This window comes from Oncorhynchus nerka, linkage group LG14 (genome assembly GCF_034236695.1).
Source record: "Oncorhynchus nerka isolate Pitt River linkage group LG14, Oner_Uvic_2.0, whole genome shotgun sequence".
Lineage (NCBI taxonomy): Eukaryota > Metazoa > Chordata > Actinopteri > Salmoniformes > Salmonidae > Oncorhynchus > Oncorhynchus nerka.
Window position 1 is genome coordinate 45,867,559 of NC_088409.1, and position 22,046 is coordinate 45,889,604.

At 43.9% G+C, this 22,046-nt stretch overlaps 1 protein-coding gene across 7 annotated transcripts in view; it reads left to right on the plus strand.

Annotated features, from left to right (window-relative positions):
• Nucleotides 1-22,046, plus strand: part of LOC115141220 (MAP7 domain-containing protein 1-like) — a 77,978-nt gene that overhangs the window by 40,340 nt on the left and 15,592 nt on the right. For 3 of the 7 annotated variants that reach the window (XR_010458473.1, XR_010458475.1, XM_029679956.2), the window contains 8 exons: nucleotides 2,397-2,560; nucleotides 4,246-4,357; nucleotides 8,669-8,773; nucleotides 14,607-14,729; nucleotides 15,107-15,246; nucleotides 15,556-15,686; nucleotides 16,741-17,006; nucleotides 17,707-17,995. Coding sequence is in view for 1 of the 7 variants with exons in the window: in XM_029679956.2 (XP_029535816.2) it covers nucleotides 2,397-2,560; nucleotides 4,246-4,357; nucleotides 8,669-8,773; nucleotides 14,607-14,729; nucleotides 15,107-15,246; nucleotides 15,556-15,686; nucleotides 16,741-17,006; nucleotides 17,707-17,995 (1,330 nt within the window). In the remaining 6 variants the exon portion in view is untranslated. The remainder of the gene's footprint in view (nucleotides 1-2,396; nucleotides 2,561-4,245; nucleotides 4,358-8,668; nucleotides 8,774-14,606; nucleotides 14,730-15,106; nucleotides 15,247-15,555; nucleotides 15,687-16,740; nucleotides 17,007-17,706; nucleotides 17,996-22,046) is intronic. The other 4 variants (XR_010458477.1, XR_010458478.1, XR_010458474.1 and 1 more) reach the window with 3 other exon arrangements.

A 22,046-nucleotide genomic window follows, 5' to 3' on the forward strand; every position in this document is an offset into this window, starting at 1 on the left:
GTTCCGTTGTCACAATTGGAGTACAAAGCTGGGAGCTGCTTAAGTAAAGAACCTCATAGAAGTAATACATATGCCTTCTGGTAAATTCAGCCTTCATCATCATAGTAAAGTGCAGTAAATCTGGGATAAATACGTTATACCATCATGGATCAGTGTAATTGTCATTCCACTGTGGCAGGAGTCCAGACAGAGGGTTTCTCCTGGATCTAATCCCTTCATTCACTAAGATGCAATCTATATTTGTGTTCGCAATCCCAGTTATGAAGGAAAACCCGGGCTAAGAAGGCTAGTCTTTTGAAGTATCAAAAGCTGGAGCGTACTGTGTCTTCTTCAAATGTAGGCTATATTGTTAAATTGTTTTCCTTCTTTTTTTTCTCCCTCAAACGAGATCGGATTTTCTCCCTGTATGTTTTAGTATTTTGATAGGCCTCTGCTGAGTATTGCATGAAATGTCCTCTTTGGCCCAAGAAGACTTGTTTGGCCCTATGACCATATGAGTTGTTCGTTCTTGGCTCTCTGTAGAGTGTACTGCATACTTTATGTTGACAGGGAGGGAACATGACTCAGTTAATGTTTATTTAATGTCTCTAGTTGCTGCCTAGCAGACCAAGATGTTGAGTGTCAACGAAGGGAAACATTAGGGGAGATGAAGGGAAGGAGGACCATATTTAAGTCACATCCACAAGGGGAATGTAGAGCTGTTGATCTTTTCAATATGCACACACACACACACTTTTTAATTGGCTCAACTGGCACTACGCCATCCTATTCAAACGACGACAGATGTCAAAACTGAAATCAGATCACTGGGGACATTATTAAATGACCTAAGATCAGTTATTAAATGAAAGTATGTGTTTATTTCACAAAATAATTGTCTATTTGACACCAGCATTATAAAAGTTCCTATAGCATGATCTTTTCCTACTCCTCAATGCTATGCATGTTCTAAATTAGCATGGTCACTGTGCTGCTCCCTGCCAATATGCCAAGATCTCATGTGTGCCTTGTCAGTGTGCCTTTGAGTCAGTGGAGGCGAGAGCTGTATAATTCTCCATCCATAGACAGCCCTTCATGTAGCCTCTGTGGACACTGGAAGCCTTGCTTCTCCTTCCTCCTCCCTTCTCCCACAATCCCTCCTTCTCACTCCCCATACTTCAGATTTCCACAAGGTTGAAACCCGAGACAGTCTGCATGCAATTACCTCTACTGCTAGACCTCAAATATGCCCTTGCCTTACTGGATTCAAAGTACTGTTATTAAAAGTAATTACGTTGAACCGAAATGCACACTGACTGTAGCAGATAAGACGTAGGAGCTCATGTTGTTAGTGCTGGGGCCCTCTGGCCTGCTGTGCCATGTTGTAATGGTGCTTTTTGTTTCCTGGTGCTTCTTGAGCCTACTTCTCTCAAATAAAAGCACAGCTGTGCACCTTGCGATAAATCTAAGCGTTTGCCTCCGATGTTACCCCAGTTTCCCCTAACGTAATCTGATAACCACCCGTCGTTTTTGTTGCAGCAAGTACCCCCAAAAGATATAGTGGCTTATGTGCAAAGAGAGAGAAGCACTCTGTGTCCCAAATGGTACCCTGTTGCCTATTTAGTGCCCTATTTCCCTATAGGGCATTGGTCATAAAGTAGTGCACTATGTAGGGAATAAGATGCCATTTAAGATGCAGGAGCAGTCATAGAGGTGGTGGCATAATACCACCTTATACACCCTCTTTGAATGGCTCAGGGGGTGGGGACGCTTACCATATCAAAGCATGCAGTTTATTGAAACCGGCACATGATGCGATTAACGTGGTAAAGTGTCAGTCCAGGGGTATCAGCTGAACCTTGCATAATGCTGCCTCTGTGTCGCTCTGTGCAAAGTGAAGTAATTCAATGTATATCTGAGGGAAAGTGGAATTTCCCTGTTGAAAAGAAACACTGGTTCACACACCCGCACTTTAGAGGGATTTGAGATTTTAAAGCACAGTCAAGATCAGAGTGAAGAGACATTTGTCTTTTTATTTAAAAGTACTTAAAATACTGTTTACCACAGATTTTCTTTTGGAAGAAGTACTGTTTTTTTATTGAAACAGATTAAAACACAATGTTAAAATGTTGATCAACATCTAACAATGCAACAGGGCTCTGCCTATCAGCGGCAAGGGTATTGCATTCAAAGAGAGGATTCTCTGATAAGTGGACAGGAAGAATGAGAGGGCTCCCCCACATGGCTTTCACTTGTCTAGTCATTTCCAATCAGTGATTGTCTCAAGGAAGGGAGAAATGAAGGATGCACTTTTGAAACATTTGAACAGGGCCTCAAAGAGAGAGAGGGAGAGTTCTCTCTTGCTCCCAATTTTGTTATCTTGCCTCTCTAACCCTCCTGATGTGGTTTTCCCGTAGCGGCGAAGAAGTCCCAATGGCTGGAGAAAGAGGAAAAGGCCCGGCAGCTGAGGGAGAGCCAGCTGGACGAGCGGCGCAGGAAGCTGGAGGAGCAGCGGATCAAGACAGAGAAACGTCGCACTGCCCTGGAGGAGAGGCAGAAACAAAAACTAGAGAAGAACAAGGTGGGTTGTGAGGGAGAAGGGTGAAGTACCCCTAGACGCTAATCTTAGGTCAGTTTAGAATTTTCTTAACTAATGACAAAGGTTAGTATTTGCGGAGGGGCAGCTGATCCTAGATCTGTACCTAAGGGAAACTTCACCCCAGAACGGGTGGTAGCACTCCTCACAGCAAGCAAATATTAGAGCCCTGATGATTGTGGGTTCAATTCCCACGTCCGCCTTTCCTGCTTTCCCTGCAAGATGTCGCCGACAGAGATGGTCTCCTCGCTTCAGGTCCTTAGGAAACTATTACGTTTTATTTATTTTTTATGTTTTATTTCTTACATTGTTAGCCCATAAAACGTCAACTTACCAACATTACGACCTGGGATACGACTTTCCTGAAGCGTGATCCTTTGTTCGGACCTCCACCCTGGACATGGGATCTAATCCCAGAGGCCCACCCAAAACAACGTGGCCGCCGCAGGAGAGGCAGACGGAGCGGCTACTGGTCAGACTTAGAAGGCGAGCACACCGCTTCCGAGCATATTACTCGCCAATGTCCAATCTCTAGACAACAAGGTGTACGAAATTAGGGAACGAGTTACCTTCCAGAGAGACATCAGAGATTGTAACATTCTCTGTTTCACGGAAACATGGCTCACTTGGGATAGGTTGTCAGAGTCGGTACAGGAACCCGGTTTCTTCATGCATCGCGCCGACAGAAACAAACATCTCTCTGGCAAAAAGGGCGGGAGTGCCTTATGCCTTATGATTAACAACTCACGGTGTAATCATAATAACATACAGGAACTCAAGTCCTTTTGTTCACCTGACCTAGAATTCCTTACAATCAAATGCGGGACGCATTATCTCCCAAGAGAATTCTCTTTGATTATAGTCACAGCAGCGTATATCCCCCCAAGCAGATACCTCATCAGCCCTGAAAGAACTTCACTGGACTCTATGTAAACTGGAAACCATATATCCTGAGGCTGCATTTATTGTAGCTGGATATTTTAACAAAGCTAATCTGAGAACAGGGCTTCCTAAATTCTATCATCATATCGAATGCGTGACACGAGCTGGTATCATTCTGGATCATTGCTACTCTAACTTCCGCGATGCAAACAAAGCCCTCCTTCACCCTCCCTTCGGCAAATCTGACCATGACTCCAGTTTGTTGCTCCCATCCTATAGGCAGAAACTAAAACAAGAAACCCCTGTGCTCAGGTCTATCCAACGCTGGTCTGACCAATCGGATTCCACGCTTCAAGATTGCTTCGATCACGTGGACTGGGATATGTTGCGGGTAGCCTCAGACAATAACATTGACATATATGCTGACTCAGAGATGTTGTACCTACTGTGACTATTAAAACCTTGCCTAACCAGAAACCATGGATTGATGGCAGCATTCGCGCAAAACTGAAAGCGTGACTGCACTGTCAGAACTAGAAGCACAAGCATTTCGCTACACTCGCATTAACTTCAGCTAACCATGTGTATCTGACCAAGAAAATGTAATTTGATTCTATTATTAACCTGTCTCCCATTTCTATTTCCACACTGTCTTAATGAAGGTCAGAAAATGCTAAAGGAGAGGTTAAATTCCACTCACTTTAACTGAACAAGAGAATAAGGAAGAGATTGGGTAAGATAATTATTAACTAGTGCTAACCTAGTATTTCTCCATGTTTGGCATGAAGGAACGGTATGAGGCTGCCCTCCAGCGGTCCACTAAGAAGACCTGGGCTGAGATCCGTCAGCAGAGATTGTCCTGGGCCGGAGGCCTCAGCCAGAACTCCAGCCAGAGAGAAAGTGAGTACCTACCGCTGAAACAGGAACCCAGAACCAGAGCCCACTGACCCAGACACTGCCAAAGCCTCTCCTTCCTTCAAAGACAACTGCCTCATCTATACACATTTGACACTATCTTGCCGAGCCAAACGACTCTTTTGGCTCGGATCATTTCTTTTCACATGGTCCTTCCCAGCACAGTTCCAGCAACTTTGGTGGATGCGTTATCAGGCCAGTGCTCGTTTTGGCTCGCTTCAGTAGTGGGAAAAGGGTACTACTGTGCAGACATTCACATTCTACATATTTTCACAATCTTACGGTTGTTTTGCACTTAAGTAAACCATAAATTAGGTCACTCACTTTACAGTATATAGTCAATTAGTAACAGTCAAACTTGAATTCCAGTCACCTTCAACCCTATTAAGCAGAGGTGGTTCTCCATGATTCAGTCTGGCATCAATCAGCTCCTCTCAACCTCATCACAGATACATAGTTATCTCGAATTAAATCACACACACACACACACACACACACACACACACACACACACACACACACACACACACACACACACACACACACACACACACGACAGGTGGGTTGATATCCCTATCTGCTCTTGCTGGGATGTGCTACACTACAGTAGTCTAATTTCCCTGCAGAGGGAGGGAACATTGGCTTCATTTTGTGAGGAAATAGATGGGTAATGTCAAGGCTGAGGTGAATATGAGATGTCCAGGCATGGTTGAGGTGTATATGTGTGGTGTTGTGGGCTGTGATGGTGTTAGATATGTAGTGGTGCCCTGCGAGACACAAACAATTCTGACCAATGTTTTCCGGTCTGCGTTTGTCCGACATACTCAACAGTCGTCCCCTTATTTTCTTTCCCCCTGTTTTTGTACGGTCTCTGGTGATTCTACAGTGTACAATTTTTTGAAAGGATTTTATATTATTCATATTTTATTGAAAGGAATGAAGGGGAGACAGACAGAATGAATATAAGTAGTGTGAGGAAGAATCCTGAGTTTGACTGGGATTCGAACCCACGCAAGCAGGGTTATGGCCTTACCCGCACAACCAACCTCAGGCACATAGTGTAGGCTACTGCTTGACTGGTTGTTTAATTCAGGGTCATTAGCTGTTCTCTACCTTTGCAAGTCTAAATCTCAGGGGGTCTCATATACAGTATATTATCTTAAGTCATGGAATCACTAATAGCCTGGTCCCAGATCTGTTTATGCGTCTATGGTCACAAGGACCATAGACGTTGGCAAGACAGCCAAACAGATCTGGGACCAGACTACGTCCCTTATGAGCCATGAGTAATGGCAAATGTTGTCTGCCAAATCAACCTGCCCCCCAGCCTCCTCTTTCAGACCCAGTGCTTTCTGAGACTGAAAGGTAGAAAAAAGAAGAAGGAAAAGAAAGACTGAACGGTAACAGGCATAAAACAAACAGGATACAGTGGACTACTGAGAATCCATCTGGTGGCATTTAATAAAGGGCACAATGTTCACATGATTAGTCTCTATTAGAGGGTCTGGAGGGGAATGGTGTTTAATCAGTGGGTTGTCTCAGTAGTTCGCTCCACTGGTTGTCAGTTGTGTTACATTTGTGTCAGCTGTGTTGACTGACATTGGTATTAGTTTGTGTAGTACAGCAGGTTGTGGTAACAAAAACACTGTTACTACTTTGTGTACAGCAGGCTCAGGTTGGGACAAAGACGGGACGTATACTCTTCTACAGTTACATTCTAATCATATCAATGCAGGTTAGACATACAGTACCAGTCAAACGTTTGGACACACCTACTCATTCAATCGTTTTTCTTTATTTTTTTACTATTTTCTACATTGTAGAATAATAGTGAAGACATCAACACTATGAAATAACACATATGGAATCATGTAGTAACCAAAAAAGTGTTAAACAAATCAAAATACATTGTAGATTCTTCAATGTAGACACCCATTGCCTTGATGCCAGCTTTGCACACCCTTGGCATTCTCTCAACCAGCTTCATGAGGTAGTGTTAAAAGTGAATTTGTGGAATTTCTTTCCTTCTTAATGCGTTTGAGCCAATCAGTTGTGTTGTGACAAGGTAGTATTCAGAAGATACCCCTATTAGGGGCTAAAATACCAAGTCCATATTATGGCAAGAACATAAAAATACATCATCAATCACTATGATGAAACTGGTTCTCATGAGGACCGCCACAGGAAAGGAACACCCAACGTTACCTCTGCTGCAGAGGATAAATTCATTAGAGTTACCAGCCTCAGAAATTGCAGCCCAAATGCTTCACAGAGTTCAAGTAACAGACATATCTCAACATCAACTGTTCAGAGGGGACTGCGTGAATCAAGCTTTCATGATCGAATTGCTGCAAAGAAACCACTACTAAAGGACACCAATGAGAAGAAGAGACTTGCTTGGGCCAAGAAACACGAGCAATGGACATTAGACCGGTGGAAATATGTCCTTTGGTCTGATGAGTCCAAATTTGAGCTTTTTGGTTCCAACCTCCGTGTCTTTGTGAAATGCAGAGTAGGTGAACGGATGATTGTGGTGGTTATTTATTTATTATCAAATGAGGAGAGACGAACTTATCACCCAAGTCAGAGTTGTACTTAAACTAAATATTTATTCACTTATTAATAAGGAAAGCATGTCACACCACACACATAAGTGAATGACACAACACTCTTGACTGTTGTGTTGAGAGCCCTGTCACAAAGAATACAAAGATCTTTTATATGGCAAAGATACACCCAGTTTACATGACAAATAACAGATGTGTGGAATGGGTCACAAGGTTAGGATTTCGTATGAAAGAAAATAATAATTCACAGCAGCCAGTATCTGCTGTAGAGACGTCTCTCATTGTGTGGAAACAGGGTCTGGCCCCCAAAACAAGGTTCCCCTCATCATTATTCATACCCAAGCCATCTCTACCCTGGTACCTCCCTGTACAGACACACCAACTCATGCTGTGGAATGCGGTCTTTAGGTTTTTAATCACCAAAGGCATCGTAAATCCACTGTCAGCATTAAGCCCCAGAGGCCCAACTAAGAAGACCACGCACAGATGAGAGTGTTTTAAGAACCCTATTCTATTCCACAAAACAACCATTTGATGCAATAATAGTATTATAATATAATCTTGTAATTTTGCTTCACAATGATCTCCGCATGTGTTGTTCCCACCGTGAAGCATGGAGGAGAAGGTGTAATGGTGTGGGGGTGCTTTGCTGGTGACACTGTCTGTGATTTGTTTAGTATTCAAGGCACACTTAACCAGCATGGCTACCACAGCATTCTGCAGCGATACCCCATCCCATCTGGTTTGCGCTTAGTGGGACTACCATTTGTTTTTCAACAGGACAATGACCCAACACACCTCCAGGCTGTGTAAGGGATATTTGACCAAGAAGGAGAGTGATAGAGTGCTGCATCAGATGAACTGGCCTCCACAATCACCCGACCTCAACCCAATTGAGATGGTTAGGGATGAGTTGGACCACAGGGTGAAGGAAAAGCAGCCAACTTGTGCTCAGCATATGTGGGAACTCCTTCAAGACTGTTGGAAAAGCATTCCAGGTGAAGCTGATTGAGAGAATGTCAAGAGTTTGCAAAGCTGTCATCAAGGGTGGCTACTTTGAAGAGTATCAAATATAAAATATATTTTGATTTGTTTAACACTTTTTTTTGGTTTCTACACGATTCCATGTGTTATTTCATGGTTTTGAAGTCTTCACTATTATTCTACAGTGTAGAAAATAGTACAAATAAAGAAAAGCCCTTCAATGAGTAGGTGTGTCCAAACTTTTGACTTCTACTGTCAAGTGTATCTATTTTGAACATCAAGATCTAACTGAATGATGCATGACCCACTAGACTCAACACAATATTTATTTGAATATATTTGCTCCGTGTGTAGAAAAAGCCCCCTAACTGTGTTATTTCCCTCTACCATCAATTGTCTGTTTTCAGATTGTATTCGATTTTTGGTGGAGGCTCCTCAAAGTATACTTTGACATGACAGTTTGAATTTCAGTTCTGTTTCCCGTTATCTCCATGTCAAAGGAATGTTAAATAACACTGTCAGATGAGAAAAGTTAAATACAGATGTTTTATTATTTTGTTTCTTTTTGAATCAGAAATAGTTGCCCTCTGGAAATACACCATTTTGGTATTTGGATGTTTGCTGTATGTATGTACGCGTGTGTGGGGGGGGATAGATATCACCGTGACACATCCTGGAGGTCTCCCTCCCCTGTGTGAAACAGTGTGACCCACCATCTCTGTGGACTACTCTCTTGGCTTCGCAGGTAGATGCTCGGCGTCGGCGGTCAACCTGCCCAAACACGTGGACTCGGTTATAAACAAGAGACTCTCCAAGTCCTCCGCCACCCTTTGGAATTCCCCCAACAGAAGTAAGACCCGTCAGGCCCTCTTTTCCGGGAACGCCCCCTTTTCATATCCGTTTTCTCACATTTTTTCCTCCACATTTTTTTTTTCTCCCTACCGCTGTCTCCAATCCAATCGCCTGTCTCTGTTCGATGGTTGATTACCGTATCATTTTCACCTTCCAAATTCAAATCCACCGTAGTTTTTATTCTTCTGTGGTTCATGGGTTATGCTTTTTCTCCCTCCCTCTGCATTTTGTTCAGTCCCTGCATTTATATACTTCATACTTTGGTGTGAATATATGGGTTCATTTACACTTGTCTTCATATTTTATGTCCCACGTTTTTTTGGTGTTCTCCTGAGTTATTCATTTGCTGGTGATGGTCATTTCGTGCTCTTTCGTTTGTGTGTCAGTAGATGTTTTTTCACTCGTTGGAAAGTCTTGGTCAATGTTTTGAATGGCGATGATGATGTCTTGAATGGTGATGGTGATGATGATGTCTTGAATGGTGATGATGATGATGATGATGATGATGATGAATGGGTTATCAGGCCTATGCTAACCTGAAATACCTACACTGTACTATGCTGAATCTAGTAACTCATATTCAGAGTTACTCACACAAGTCAGAGGTGTTTTAGTGCACCTAGAACACCACTGCAGGTACAGAGTTCTTTCATAAGTACATGTCTAAGTAGGTTGCAGTGCACCGGTGTAAACACATAGGAACTTTAGTGTTTAAAAGTTTTAAAAAAAGTCAGCCACTAAGGGATGAGTCAGCATTTTGAGAGATAATGCATTCTGAAAACTCCACAGGAACACCTGTGATGCTTGAAAATAGATTAAGGGTCTCCGGTGAAAGCGTAAACCCTCTCCCTCTTTTCCTCTCCTTCTCTCCCTGTCTCCTCTCTCTTACCTACCCTATCTTTCACTCTCGTCTCTCTCTTCTTCCTCCCTCTCGTCTCTACTCCTCATCTTTCTCGTCTACCCCCTGTTCTTTTGTTTCACTCGTTTTCTATCAAAAGCTCACTCTCCTCTCTTTTATTTCAGTCCCTCTTTCTCTCTCGCTCTCTCTCTCAGACTTTCTCTCTCTCTCTTTCCCTCACTGCTGGATAACCTTATTATCCTTCAGGGCAGGTTTAATAGGGAAGTGGGACGTGTACCACGAACGACCCCGAGCAAACCTCTGCAGTGGACTTCTTTCATCTCTCTCCTCCCTCGTTTTCAATGTCAATGTTCTGAACAGCTGCCTCCATAGCCAGAGGTGTTTTTCTAAATAAAGGATGTTGCTAACTCTGGCAGTGCTTGATTTATACTGCTCTGGCATATACAGTGGGGAGAACAAGTATTTGATACACTGCCGATTTTGAAGGTTTTCCTACTTACAAATCATGTAGAGGTCTGTCATTTTTATCATAGGTACACTTCAACTGTGAGAGGCGGAATCTAAAACAAAAATCCAGAAAATCACATTGTATGATTTTTAAGTAATTCATTTGCATTTTATTGCATGACATAAGTATTTGATACATCAGAAAAGCAGAACTTAATATTTGGTACAGAAACAATTATTGTTTGCAATTACAGAGATCATACGTTTCCTGTAGTTCTTGACTAGGTTTGCACACACTGCAGCAGGGATTTTGGCCCACTCCTCCATACAGACCTTCTCCAGATCCTTCAGGTTTCGGGGCTGTCGCTGGGCAATACGGACTTTCAGCTCCCTCCAAAGATTTTCTATTGGGTTCAGGTCTGGAGACCTCCAGGACCTTGAGATGCTTCTTACGGAGCCACTCCTAAGTTACCCTGGCTGTGTGTTTCGGGTCATTGACATGCTGGAAGACCCAGCCACGACCCATCTTCAATGCTCTTACTGAGGGAAGGAGGTTGTTGGCCAAGATCTCACGATACACGACCCCATCCATCCTCCCCTCAATACGGTGCAGTCGTCCTGTCCGCTTTGCAGAAAAGCATCCCCAAAGAATGATGTTTCCACCTCCATGCTTCACGGTTGGGATGGTGTTCTTGGGGTTGTACTCATCCTTCTTCTTCCTCCAAACACGGTGAGTGGAGTTTAGACCAAAAAGCTCTATTTTTGTCTCATCAGACCACATGACCTTGTCCCATTCCTCCTCTGGATCATCCAGATGGTTATTGGCAAACTTCAGATGGGCCTGGACATTTTTATTTTTATTTTTTATTTCACCTTTATTTAACCAGGTAGGCTAGTTGAGAACAGGTTCTCATTTGCAACTGCGACCTGGCCAAGATAAAGCATAGCAGAGTGATCAGACAACACAGAGTTACACATGGAGTAAACAATTAACAAGTCAATAACACAGTAGAGAAAAAAAAGGGGGGGTCTATATACAATGTGTGCAAAAGGCATGAGGAGGTAGGCGAATAATTACAATATTGCAGATTAACACTGGAGTGATAAATGATCAGATGATCATGTACAGGTAGAGATATTTGTGTGCAAAAGAGCAGAAAAGTAAATAAATAAAAACTGTGGGGATGAGGTAGGTGAAAATGGGTGGGCTATTTACCAATAGATTATGTACAGCTGCAGCGATCGGTTAGCTGCTCAGATAGCTGATGTTTGAAGTTGGTGAGGGAGATAAAGTCTCCAACTTCAGCGATTTTTGCAATTCGTTCCAGTCACAGGCAGCAGAGTACTGGAACGAAAGGCGGCCGAATGAGGTGTTGGCTTTGGGGATGCTCAATGAGATACACCTGCTGGAGCGCGTGCTACGGATGGGTGTTGCCATCGTGACCAGTGAGCTGAGATAAGGTGGAGCTTTGCCTAGCATGGCCTTGTAGATGACCTGGAGCCAGTGGGTCTGGCGACGAATATGTAGCGAGGGCCAGCCGACTAGAGAATACAAGTCGCAGTGGTGGGTAGTATAAGGTGCTTTAGTGACAAAACGGATGGCACTGTGATAAACTGCATCCAGTTTGCTGAGAAGAGTGTTGGAAGCCATTTTGTAGATGACATCGCCGAAGTCGAGGATCGGTAGGATAGTCAGTTTTACTAGGGTAAGCTTGGCAGCGTGAGTGAAGGAGGCTTTGTTGCGGAATAGAAAGCCGACTCTTGATTTGATTTTCGATTGGAGATGTTTGATATGGGTCTGGAAGGAGAGTTTGCAGTCTAGCCAGACACCTAGGTACTTATAGGTGTCCACATATTCAAGGTCGGAACCATCCAGTGTGGTGATGCTAGTCGGGCAAGCGGGTGCAGGCAGCGATCGGTTGAAAAGTATGCATTTGGTTTTACTAGCGTTTAAGAGCAGTTGGAGGCCACGGAAGGAGTGTTGTATGGCATTGAAGCTTGATTGGAGGTTAGATAGCACAGTGTCCAGTGACGGGCCAAAAGTGTATAGAATGGTGTCGTCTGCGTAGAGGTGGATCAGGGAATTGCCCGCAGCAAGAGCAACATCATTGATATACACAGAGAAAAGAGTCGGCCCGAGAATTGAACCCTGTGGCACCCCCATAGAGACTGCCAGAGGACCGGACAACATGCCCTCCGATTTGACACACTGAACTCTGTCTGCAAAGTAATTGGTGAACCAGGCAAGGCAGTCATCCGAAAAGCCGAGGCTACTGAGTCTGCCGATAAGAATATGGTGATTGACAGAGTCGAAAGCCTTGGCAAGGTCGATGAAGACGGCTGCACAGTACTGTCTTTTATCGATGGCAGTTATGATGTCGTTTAGTACCTTGAGCGTGGCTGAGGTGCACCCGTGACCGGCTCGGAAACCAGATTGCATAGCGGAGAAGGTACGGTGGGATTCGAGATGGACAATGACCTGTTTGTTGACTTGGCTTTCGAAGACCTTAGATAGGCAGGGCAGAATGGATATAGGTCTGTAACAGTTTGGGTCCAGGGTGTCTCCCCCTTTGAAGAGGGGGATGACTGCGGCAGCTTTCCAATCCTTGGGGATCTCAGACGATATGAGAGAGAGGTTGAACAGGCTGGTAATAGGGGTTGCGACAATGGCGGCGGATAGTTTCAGAAATAGAGGGTCCAGATTGTCAAGCCCAGCTGATTTATACGGGTCCAGGTTTTGCAGCTCTTTCAGAACATCTGCTATCTGGATTTGGGTAAAGGAGAACCTGGAGAGGCTTGGGCGAGGAGCTGCGGGGGGGCCGGAGCTGTTGGCCGAGGTAAGAGTAGCCAGGCGGAAGGCATGGCCAGCCGTTGAGAAATTGTTTTGTTGAATTGTTTTGTTGAAATTGCTTGTTGAAGTTTTCGATAATCATGGATTTGTCGGTGGTGACTGTGTTCCCTAGCCTCAGTGCAGTGGGCAGCTGGGAGGAGGTGCTCTTGTTCTCCATGGACTTCACAGTGTCCCAGAACTTTTTGGAGTTGGAGCTACAGGATGCAAACTTCTGCCTGAAGAAGCTGGCCTTAGCTTTCCTGACTGACTGCGTGTATTGGTTCCTGACTTCCCTGAACAGTTGCATATCGCGGGGACTGTTCGATGCTATTGCAGTCCGCCACAGGATGTTTTTGTGCTGGTCGAGGGCAGTCAGGTCTGGAGTGAACCAAGTTCTGCATTTTTTGAACGGAGCATGCTTATCTAATATGGTGAGGAAGTTACTCTTAAAGAATGACCAGACATGTGCTGGCTTGACCTTGCATGCACTGCAGGATTTTAATCCATGACAGCGTAGTGTGTTACTAATGTTTTCTTTGAGACTGTGGTCCCAGCTCTCTTCAGGTCATTGACCAGGTCCTGCCATGTAGTTATGGGCTGATCCCTCACCTTCCTCATGATCATTGATGCCCCACGAGGTGAGATCTTGCATGGAGCCCCAGACCGAGGGTGATTGAACGTCATCTTGAACTTCTTCCATTTTCTAATAATTGCGCCAACAGTTGTTGCCTTCTCACCAAGCTGCTTGCCTATTGTCCTGTAGCCCATCCTAGCCTTGTGCAGGTCTACAATTTTATCCCTGATGTCCTTACACAGCTCGCTGGTCTTGGCCATTGTGAATAGGTTGGAGTCTGTTTGATTGAGTGTGTGGACAGGTGTCTTTTATACAGGTAACGAGTTCAAACAGGTGCAGTTAATACAGGTAATGAGTGGAGAACAGGAGGGCTTCTTAAAGAAAAACTTACAGGTCTGTGAGAGCCGGAATTCTTACTGGTTGGTAGGTGAACAAATACTTATGTCATGCAATTAAATGCAAATTAATTACTTAAAAATCATACAATGTGATTTTCTGGATTTTTGTTTTAGATTCCGTCTCTCACAGTTGAAGTGTACCTATGATAAAATTACAGACCTCTACATGCTTTGTAAGTTGGAAAACCTGCAAAATCGGCAGTGTATCAAATACTTGTTCTCCCCACTGTAGGTTGTGTTCTTCCTCCCTCTCATGTTATTATGTGTCTGGAAGTTTTCCCAGTCTAATCTGCAACCCACCATTTCCCCATAGAGCATGTTTACTAGAGACATAAGGGTTTTTGCGGGTGAGATAGTGTTATTTGATCTGTCATTATAATATATAAAGTGGGAAAGCTAACTGAGCAAAGCTTAGCTCATTGTCACTATTTTATATGAAACGAGAAGCAAAAGGTCCTTTCTGTGATGCTGCGATGTGAATGCGAGAATGGATCATCATTTACTAAAATTGGTTTGCAATAGTTATCAAACAGTTTGTGGGTATAAGGTGCATTTTAATGCTGTTTGAACACTGACGTCGTCTGACGTAGCGATACAGAAGTGGAGACATTCACGGCGTCTCTAAGAGGCAAACCAGCTTTGGAAATGAAGCTGGTTTGCCCCTTTGGCCACCATAGGATTTTGAATATATGCGATAACATTGGTAATGTTTGTCCCCTCCAGCAGCCCGTAGCCTCCAGCTGAGCCCGTGGGAGAGCAGCATTGTGGACCGACTGATGACGCCCACCCTGTCCTTTCTGGCCCGTAGTCGCAGCGTCGCCAGCGTGCTCAGCAACGGTAAAGACCGTAAGTAGTTAGCACAGTCACACTGGCATAGATGAGACCTGCTATTAGTGGGTATCTTTGTCATTTAGATCATCATCTCTCCAACCTATCCTCTTGGCCCCCAGCAGTTCCATGTATTTGATCAATTTGCTCCAGTCAGAGCTAGCATATCTGATTCCACTTGTCAACTAATCATCAAGCCCTTGAATGAGCTTTATGAACTACGATAAGAGGTTTGAGAAACTCTGATGTGGGGTATGTGACGTGATGTGCGGCAATGAATACCTTTGTTTGCTAGGCTCTGCTTGTGTTTTTAGATATGGGTGTCGTATGTATTTCTCCAACCTCCCTTCTCTCTATCTCCCGCCTGCTCTCTATGTGCCTCTCCTTCTCTCCAGAGTCGTCCCTATGCCCTCGTTCGGCCTCGGCCAGCCCGCTGACGCTGTGTGCCCACCGGCCCCACCACCGCTGCTCCGACCGCTGGAGGGTGACGTCCAGCACGCCCGACATCACCCAGCGCCGACGCGACTCCACGCCGGTATGTCAACCACCCCTTTTTCTTTCCTTTCGTGTTTTTACAATTTCATTGGCAGGATAGGGAGGAGAGTAGATGGCAGAGATGCAAATCGAAGAGGGTCCTAGAGAGTGAAGGGCACAGACAGACAGGACTTCGACGCCTGCTCAACCAGACCCTACTACCATCCCTTACCGTTTAAATGCAATGCAACACTGTTTGGCACTTTTCAATAAGCTAGAATGTACCGTGTAATTTTGGTGTTTCGAGAGAGATGTTTTGATCATTCATACCTTACTGATGGTTTGTGTCTTGGCCCTTGTCTCTCTGCAGATAGAGAAGAAAAAGAAAGAGAAGAAGGACAAGGAGCGGGAGAACGAGAAGGAGAAGAGTGCTCTCAGCAAAGACAAGGTGCTGAAGAAGAGACAGTCCTTACCCAGTATGAGACACAAACCGGACCCCAGGTAACTTACCCTCACACAGATCTACTGTATCTGCCTTTGGCACAGTAAAGCATTGAACACCCTTTACCCACTACTGAGCCGAGTCGAACCAAGTCAAGCCAAGGCTGTGCTGTATTGTCCTGGTTACACATCCACCATAGTTGTTGAAAACTTGCAGGAAAGGATCATGTGTAAAGAACATATACAAGCCAGCACAGCATACATAGATTGGGTTGACATTATAGTGTGAATAGGGTGAAACACTACAATTAGAGCTTAGAGTGTTTCTTGAGGTTAGGGATACAGTAAGAGACAAAGATACCATGGCTGTGAGTGCAGATGGTGAAACCAGCGTGTCTGTGTGTTTAAGTGAACTCAGGCTAAGACTTAAAAGCATGAGGCCCCTGAGCCGAAGGATATATATCCAGTGCGTTTAGCATAGCCGGCCGCGGGACATGGACATGGATGGGCTCACTGATAGATAGAGGGGAAGAGGGAGACAAAAATGAGTGCTGTGACTTAACAAAGGGGTCTAGGGAGAGAGAGAGAGAGAGCTGAGAATGCCAGATGCCGTAAGGAAGAAGAGAAGTACACACACACATCACTCTGGTATAATGGAACTTTCCCGTCCCGAACGGTGACTATTACACTGTCTACTGCTGGGAAACCATCCCATAATGCTCTGTCACAGACCACACAATGTTACACGTGTTATGTTGTGTTGTGTCGTGTCTGACCCTTGCTACCTGGTGAGGTCATGTTTATTGACGGCGGTCTGAGACTTGAGGTTAGGGAGGCACATGTAACAGAAACAGTTCAATAGTATTAATTCAATGGATGTATTAGTGGTAGTCTCCTTGCTGATTGTATATAGAGGCGGGCAATTTTTTCATCCCTAGGACTGGATATGACTAAATGTTCGACTAAACTTTACTTAACTGTTGTTTGCTTATTATTATTTACATATTTCTAATGATTTCTAATGATTTGTCAGACATACTGTATCTATTCATGTTTTTCATAATAGGTCTCTCTCACACTCTGCCCCCCTCGCTCCCTTCCTCCCTCTCTCCAGTCCTAGTCTCTTATCCAGACAGCGGGCTGCCTCACCTGCCACTACTCCTAGAGCAAGACCTTCCTCCTCTTCTCCTAGCCCTGCTGCCTCCCCCAAACCTCCCTCCTCAGCCCGGGCTAGTCCCTCCACCCCCAAGGCCCGGCCCAAGAGGGCTAGGACCCCGGCCCGGGTGGACCACGGGCGCACCTCCTCCCCCGTACCCCTGGAGAGGGCCAGGGAGACCCGTGGCCGTAGGTCAGCCACGCCCGAGGAGCCCAAAGGCAAGAGTGAGTATGCAGTAGCTAGTTAGTACCCCCAGGTGGAGGGTTATGTGTTAGTACAGTGTACTCCTCTTACAGGGATGAGAGAACACTGTGTACCCATACAATTCATTTCATTTCCCCCTGACATAAGTTGGATTTTAGTGTGTCTGTTTTCTGTAGGCCAATGCCTGCCACGGCTGATTCATACTTTGCTTCTTTAGTTCTTTGTGGTTTGGTTCAGTTGTTCCCTTTGCTGAGAAGAGTGAACTTGAAACTCAAACTGGAAAAAGGGAATGCGTACGTACGCGTGTCAGTGCGCAGTAGCGTCGGCACAGCCAGAGGATGATTACCGTCGTAGTTAATTAGGCACGCCAGCAATGCCAGCTCGTTAAGTGAGTTACACAGCTTCTCTGTCTTGCTCTCCTTCACACTCATTGAGGAACAGCAGAGGTGGTGCTAATTACTGAAAAATGCTATAATTACAAGTCTCCCAAGTTTACAGAATCCAGAAATGGCCAAAGTTTCCATGCTTTGCCACTGTTTGAATCAATCAAGACGAATCTAGACCAGAGGTCCAGTGTACTTGTCATAGTGTAATTACACAGTTTAATCAAGGTTTCAGCTTAAAGAAGACGATAGCGTGAACAGTGATTTGTCTATTGAAAAATATTTTTATTGGACTTTCCCATTCCTCTCCTCTTTTCCTGTTCAACTCTCTCTCCAGGCTCCCCCGTTCCTTCAATCGTGGTATCCTCTGCTCTGGCCACGCCCCCTTCGCTGAGTACACCAAACACGACGGCCACCACCACTCCCTCTGAGGTCCCTCCTTCTGCCCAATCAGCCCCCAGTATCCCTGCATCGTCCCCAGCCCCAGCCTCCTCGTCAGCCAAGCCCATGGCGGGCACCAACAACCCAGAGGAGGCCGCCCGGATCCTGGCCGAGAAGAGGAGGCAGGCCCGGGAGCAGAGGGAGCGGGAGGAGCAGGAGAAACGCGAGCTGGAGGAGAGAGAGAAGTGAGAATCATATTATCCTCATTTGCAGTACATAAACCCACACTGGAGAGAGCCAGAGCAGCGTCTAGTCGGGTTGCAAAATTCCTGAAATTTCCACAATATTCCCAGGTCTTCCAGAAACACCTTATATCCATGATCCTTTCTACTGTAAAGACAACCTATCTCTTACCAGCTTGAAGGGACAAGGTGGAAGTAACCATGGCAACACATCACAATTTGAATAATTTCAAGTGTAAAGCATCAGCATATGGAGTACAGTACAGTTCTCCACCGTATCGTATGCAGGGCAGAATTAGACCACACAGCGCTGTCTGTGATACATTATGTGTGGTGCTCGTGTTACCCCCAGAGGTGTGGAGCTGTTGACATTTGTGTAACGCCTTAAGTTGCCCCCCTCCGCTCAGGTTTATGAGCTAAAAAGTATTTCCCGCGTCAGCCTATTGTGCCATGTTGACCACAGTTACTATATGACCACTGGGTATTTATATTGGGACAGCTGTCAGGATGGGCAATGGGCTCCTGTTGCTCTCTGTTCCTTTCCATTTTATCAGCAGGCAACTATTTCCTTTTAAAATAGTTTCATTTTCCTGATTGTGTTCAACTTTTTATTTTCCTGACACAGCTGTTTTACAAAGACAAAGATTCACTCTTTAAGACAGAGCACATGTTAACTGATTTATTCTAAATCTAGATGTATACAGTGCCTTCTGGAAAGTATTCAGACCCCTTGACTTTTTCAACATTTTGTTAGGTCACAGCCTTATTCTAAAATTGATTTAATCGTTTTTTTACACACACATTGTTTGCTAATTTATAAAAAATAAAAAACTTATATCACAATTACAGTGGCAAGAAAAAGTATGTGAACCCTTTGGAATTACCTGGACTTCTGCATAAATTGGTCATCAAATTTGATCTGATCTTCATCTAAGTCACAACAATAGACAAACACGGTCTGCTTCAACTAATAACACACAAATTATTGTATTTTTCTTGTCTATATTCAATACATCATTTAAACATTCACAGTGTAGGTTGGAAAAAGTATGTGAACCCCGAGGCTAATTACTTTTCCAAAAGCTAATTGGAGTCAGGAGTCAGCTAACCTGGAGTCCAATCAATGAGATAAGATAGGTGATGTTGGTCCGAGCTGCCCTGCCCTATAAAAAACACTCACAAAATGTTAGTTTGCTATTCACAAGAAGCATTGCCTGATGTGAACCATGCCTCGAACAAGAAGAGATCTCAAAAGACCTATGATAAAGAATTGTTGACTTGCATAAAGCTAGAAAGGGTTACAAAAGTATCTCTAAAAGCCCTGATGTTCATCAGTCCACGGTAAGACAAATTGTCTATAAATGGAGAAAGTTCAACACTGTTGCTACTCTCGCTAGGAGTGGCCGTCCTGCAAAGTTTACTGCAGCAGCACAGATCAGAATACTCAATGAGATTAAGAAGAATCCTAGAGTGTCAGCTAAAGACTTACAGAAATCTCTGTAACATGCTAACATCTCTGTTGATGAGTCTACGACACGTAAAACACTAAACAAAAATGGGGTTCATGGGAGGACACCATGGAAGAAGCCACTGCTGTCCAAAAAACCCCATTGCTGCATGTCTGAAGTTCGCAAAAGAGCACCTGGATGTTCCACAGTGTTACTGGCAACATATTCTGTGGACAGATTAAACTAAAGTTGAGTTGTTTGGAAGGAACACACAACCCTATGTGTGAAGAAAAAAGGCACAGCACACCAACATCAACCTCATCCTAACAGTAAAGTATGGTGGAGGGAGCATCATGGTTTTAGGGCTGCCTCAGGGCCTGGACAGCTTACTATCATCAACGGAAAAATGAATTTGCAAGTTTATCACGACATTTTGCAGGAGAATGTAAGGCTATCTGCTCGCCAATTGAAGCTCATCAGAAGTTGGATGATGCAACAGGACAATGACCCAAAACACAAAAGTAAATCAACAGCAGAATGGCTTCAACAGAAGAAAATAAACCTTCTGGAGTTGCCCAGTCAGAGTCCTGCCCTCAACCCGTTTCGAAACACTGTGACATGACCTCAAGTGAGTGGTTCACACCAGACATCCCAAGAATATTGCTGAACTGAAACAGCTTTGTAAAGAGGAATGGTCCAAAATTCCTCCTGACCGTTGTGCAGGTCTGATCCACAACTACAGAAAACATTTGGTTGAGGTTATTGCTGACAAAGGAGGGTCAACCAGTTATTAAATCCAAGGGTTCCCATACTTTTTCCACCCTGCAACTGTGAATGTTTACACGGTGTTCTCAATAAAGACATGAAAAAATATAATTTTGTGTGTGTTATTAGTTTAAGCAGACTGTGTTTATCTAGTGTTGTGACTTAGATAAAGATCAGATCACATTTTATGACCAATTTATGCAGAAATCCATGTAATTCCAAAGGGTTCACATTAGAGGTCGACAGATTAATCGGAATGGCCGATTAATTAGGGACGATTTCAAGTTTTTATAACAATCGGCATTTTTAGACACCGATCATGGCCGATTACATTGCACTCCACGAGGACACTGCGAGGCAGGCTGACTCCCTGTTATGTGAGTGCAGCAAGGAGCCAAAGTAAGGTGCTAGATAGCCTTAAACGTATCTTATAAAAAACAATCAATCTTAACATAATCACTAGTTAACTACACATGGTTGATGATATTACTAGTTTACCTAGCTTGTCCTGCGTTGCATATAATCGATGCGGTGCCTGTTAATTTATCATTGAATCACAGGCTACTTCGCCAAACTGGTGATTTAACAAGAGCATTCGCGAACAAAGCACTGTCGTTGCACCAATGTGTACCTAACCATAAACATCAATGCCTTTCTTAAAATCAATACACAAGTATATATTTTTAAACCTGCATATTTAGTTAATATTGCCTGCTAACATGAATTTCTTTTAACAACAGGAAATTGTGTCACTTCTCTTGCGTTCTGTGGAACAGAGTCAGGGAATATGCAGCAGTTTGGGCCGCCTGGCTCGTTGCGAACTGTGAAGACTATTTCTTCATATAATTGACAGCCAACTTCGCCAAACGGCGGATGATTTAAAAAAAGCGCATTTGCGAAAAAACACAATCGTTGCACGAATGTATCTAACCATAAACATCAATGCCTTTCTTTAAATCAATACACAGAAGTATATATTTTTAAACCTGTATATTTAGTTAAAATAAATTAATGTTAGCAGGCAATATTAAACATGAATTTCTTTTAACAACGGGAAATTGTGTCATTTCTCTTGCGTTCATTGCACGCAGAGTCAGGGTATATGCAACAGTTTGGGCCGCCTGGATCGTTGCAAACTAATTTGCCAGAACTTTACGTTGTGCAATGTAACAGGAATAAGTCTATGATTTGATATTTGATAGAGCAGTCTGACTGAGTGGTGGTAGGCAGCAGCAGGTTTTTTACATGGCACATATTGCACTTTTATTTCTTCTCCAACACTTTGCAAAATTGAACATGTTTCATTATTTATTTGAGGCTAAATTGATTTGATTGGTGTATTATATTAAGTTAAAATAAAAGTGTTAATTCAGTACTGTTGTAATTGTCATTATTACAAATATATATATATATATTTTTAAATCGGCCGATTAATCGAGATCTGCTTTCTTTGGTCCTCCAATAATCGGTATCGGCGTTGAAAAATCATAATCGGTCGACCTCTAGTTCACATACTTTTTCTTGCCACTGTACACAAGTATTCAGACCCTTTACTCAGTACTTTGTTGAAGCAACTTTGGCAGTGATTATGACGCTACAATCTTTGCACACCTGTATTTGGGAAGTTTCTCCCATTCTTCTCTGCAGATCCTCAAGCTTTGTCACGTTCAATGGGGAGCGTTGCTACACAGCTATTTTTAGGTCTCTCCAGAGATGTTCAATTGGGTTCAAGTCCGAGCTCTGGCTGGGCCACTCGAGGACATTCAGAGATTTGTCCCGAAGCCACTCCTGCGTTGACTTGGCTGTGTGTATAGGGTCGTTGTTGTGTAGCAACGTGAACC